General features: G+C 38.8%; 1 protein-coding gene across 1 annotated transcript; it reads left to right on the top strand.

Moving 5' to 3' along the window:
• Positions 1-1,269: 1,269 nt before the first annotated feature.
• LOC122648455 (heavy metal-associated isoprenylated plant protein 45-like) lies at positions 1,270-2,117 on the top strand. Its single transcript, XM_043841663.1, has 4 exons — positions 1,270-1,530; positions 1,602-1,677; positions 1,806-1,963; positions 2,098-2,117. The coding sequence occupies exons 1-3, from the start codon at positions 1,324-1,326 to the stop codon at positions 1,931-1,933; spliced, it is 411 nt and encodes a 136-aa protein (XP_043697598.1). The 5' UTR covers positions 1,270-1,323; the 3' UTR covers positions 1,934-1,963; positions 2,098-2,117.
• The last annotated feature ends 891 nt before the right edge of the window (positions 2,118-3,008 follow it).

Below are 3,008 nucleotides of genomic sequence, written 5' to 3'. Positions count from 1 at the left end.
AAGGCTAGAAAAATCTAACTCTGACCTGTCCTAATTGGCCTTGACAATGGGGAGGGGGAAGGAAGATGTAGTGGTTGAGCTAGGCTGGGGGAAGGGTGATGAAGGAGTTGGGCCAGGTTGGGTGAAGAAGAAAGAAAAGGGAAGAAGAAGAAGAAGAAGACACGGTCTGGCTGGACTGTCCGGGCTCACTCGAGTCCTCAACCTTGCCTAGCCTAGCCCGACCCTAACTCAGGTCTAGAAATTCCCAACCCTGACCTGCCTCAGGGCTAGGCTATCTCAGTCCAAACCCTGTTCGGGCTCAAGGCGAGCTCGGGCGGGCTTGGGCCATTAGGGTCAAACTTGCACCCCTAGTAAAAGTCATAGGAACTAAAGACCAAGTATAGTCCTTAGCTGCAACCAAATTAAAGATCTAACTTTAATATACAAACCATTGCACATCTCACATCACACATAAAATGATGAGAATTAATATCAATTTAAAGGGAGAAAGAACATCATCTGGTTGCGCAATGCCGCCCTTGTGCCCATACACAGGGGTGTGCGTAATGACCGTCACACCCCCTAGAAAGATAGAAATGACAAGGGGTGCAACGGTTATTTTGCACACCAATGTTTGGGCGTAGGGGTGGCGTGCACTGCGTGACCGAGTGGCATTCTCTTTCCCCATTTTAAAACATTCAAATTAGGTTGGATAGATATCATGCGAATGGACCAGAATACCCTAATTTACAATAATGAGGATGGACAAGAATACCTTTAACATTCAACTTTACACTTAAAACTAGACCTTCTCATGTGGCTATCAGCTGTTCATTACTGAAGCTTCCGCTGAGCACATCCACACCAACTTATGAGTTATAACTTATAAATGTCCTCTTTCTCAAGCTCAGTCTTTCATTAATTGGTGAGTTTAATTTCTTGAATTCCTGATATCTGTCTGTTCTCTCTTTTAGAAGTTTGTTCACATTGTAGAGATGCAGATTTGTACTAACCTGCAACATAACTCATGGATCTCTTATCTCAGGTTTTCGTCCTTTTTGACTTGTATGTTTACCCCTTTAATTTCTTCTCTTCTCTCCTCGAGAGTCGAGCCTCAGATTCTTTTCTTCACGAAACCTCCAAGACTCCAAAGTCTTTTATGACCATCGATTTGTGTTCTGCTTTCATCTATCCCAATTAATGTTGCAGATTGACTTCTAGACTCTCTCTCTCTCTCTCTCTCTCTGTGACACACAAAGAAACAATAAAAGCTGGTACTGCAAGTTGTGGCTTCTCAAGTACTAATGGAGGACATTTGGTAAGGTTGAACCATTGGTGGGGCAGATGGGGAAGCTGAGTTTTGGGTGGATATTGGATAGTCTCCGTCTCTCCCCTGCCTCAAACTCATCTTGCTTTTGCATAAATTCCTTAGAAAGTGGAGATGATGACTCTGAGAGAAGGTCACTCATTCCAAGTAATGGAGAACAGTTGGTGAGGTTGAAGGATTTTATTGATGGGAATCAGTCTTTGGCTTTTCACTTGAAGCCCAAGGTATGTGATTATAGCTAACTTGACTTTATCTTGAATATGTCTATTAAGTTTCTCTTGATGGGTTTTTGCAGACTGTTGTGTTAAGGGTTTCTATGCATTGCAATGGTTGTGCAAGAAAAGTTGAGAAACACATCTCCAAGATGGAAGGTATGCCCATTTGAGGATTCTCATATTTCCCTTTAACATTTTAAGAATCTGTTCAAAAATAAACTCAATGAGGGGGAAAAAGTGTTTTCATGGATTTAACCTCTCTCTCTCTCTCTCTCTCGCTATAGGAGTGACCTCTTTTGAAGTAGATTTGGAAAGCAAGAAGGTGGTGGTGATAGGTGATATACTTCCATTTGAAGTGTTGGAGAGTGTATCAAAGGTGAAGAGTGCAGAGCTATGGGTTTCTCCTTTTTGATCAAGAAAATATGCAGCCAACAAGAGAAAGGATTAATTAGGTTTCATTTTATCATTTCAATGTAATTAAAATGATGATAGTTAGGAATTTTGTGGGTTGTGGTGATTCCTCATCATCTTTTGATGCTCATGACATCAAAATGGGCAACATGACTGCATGGACAGTAATAAACAAATCCAGCAGTCCATATGGTTAGTTTATTGTCATTGGTGGATCTTCTTCCATTAATTTCTATTTTTCTTTTTTTGACTTAGTGTGTATAATGGCATTGATTGTATACAAATGTGGTTGTTAATTCTTATATGTTGTCCTTACTCCATTCTTAATTTCTTATATGTTTCCTCCTATTGTAAAATACCCTTGTCATTATTCCAAGAGTCTACACTGCCATCCAACTAGGCAACCACCAGAATCTTAGATTAAAAGATTCTCTCTTCACCAATCCAGAAAAAAAAAAAAAAAAAAACCCTTTATAAATTTATTTTTTATCCGGAAAGAGATAGCTGTTTGGGCCTCTAGAGGCTGCACGCGCGTATTAACCATTGGGAGTATGAATGCAAGCATTGCCTTGAAGGGATTTCAGCCTTTCCATGGGGCAACGCGATACTTTTGTGCACATCTGCATCTAGACGCAGCCGTGTGGGCCATGTGACAAGGTAGTGTGCTTTTTTTGGAAAAATTTCTTAGATCCACTAGATAGTAGTGGAAACTACAAGATAAGTAAGTTTCAAATTTGTTTTACATCCACTATTTTGTATTTTAAAAAGATTTATTTAATACCAAAGTTGGTTAGTACTCTAGTCACACAAGAATAAAATAAAATAAAAACAAATTTTCAAAATTACCCCAACATTATTTATCTGTTTTAAAAATCATGAAATACAATGAAAGTACAACTTAATTGTAGGAGTAGAAATCAAAGCTCTCTTTACCAAAAAAAAAAGAAATCAAAGCTCTTATTAACCCCTAAAAAAAATGAAAACAAAGCTATAGCAACATGTCCAAAGAGAACTAAACCTTACTATTTGGAATAATAAACAATAGAAACGTTTTAAAAAAACAAACATGAGGATGG

This window comes from Telopea speciosissima, unplaced genomic scaffold, assembly GCF_018873765.1.
Source record: "Telopea speciosissima isolate NSW1024214 ecotype Mountain lineage unplaced genomic scaffold, Tspe_v1 Tspe_v1.1197, whole genome shotgun sequence".
NCBI classification, from domain to species: Eukaryota; Viridiplantae; Streptophyta; class Magnoliopsida; order Proteales; family Proteaceae; genus Telopea; species Telopea speciosissima.
Note: the sequence above shows the minus strand (reverse complement) of the source record. Positions and strands in the feature narration are given on the sequence as shown.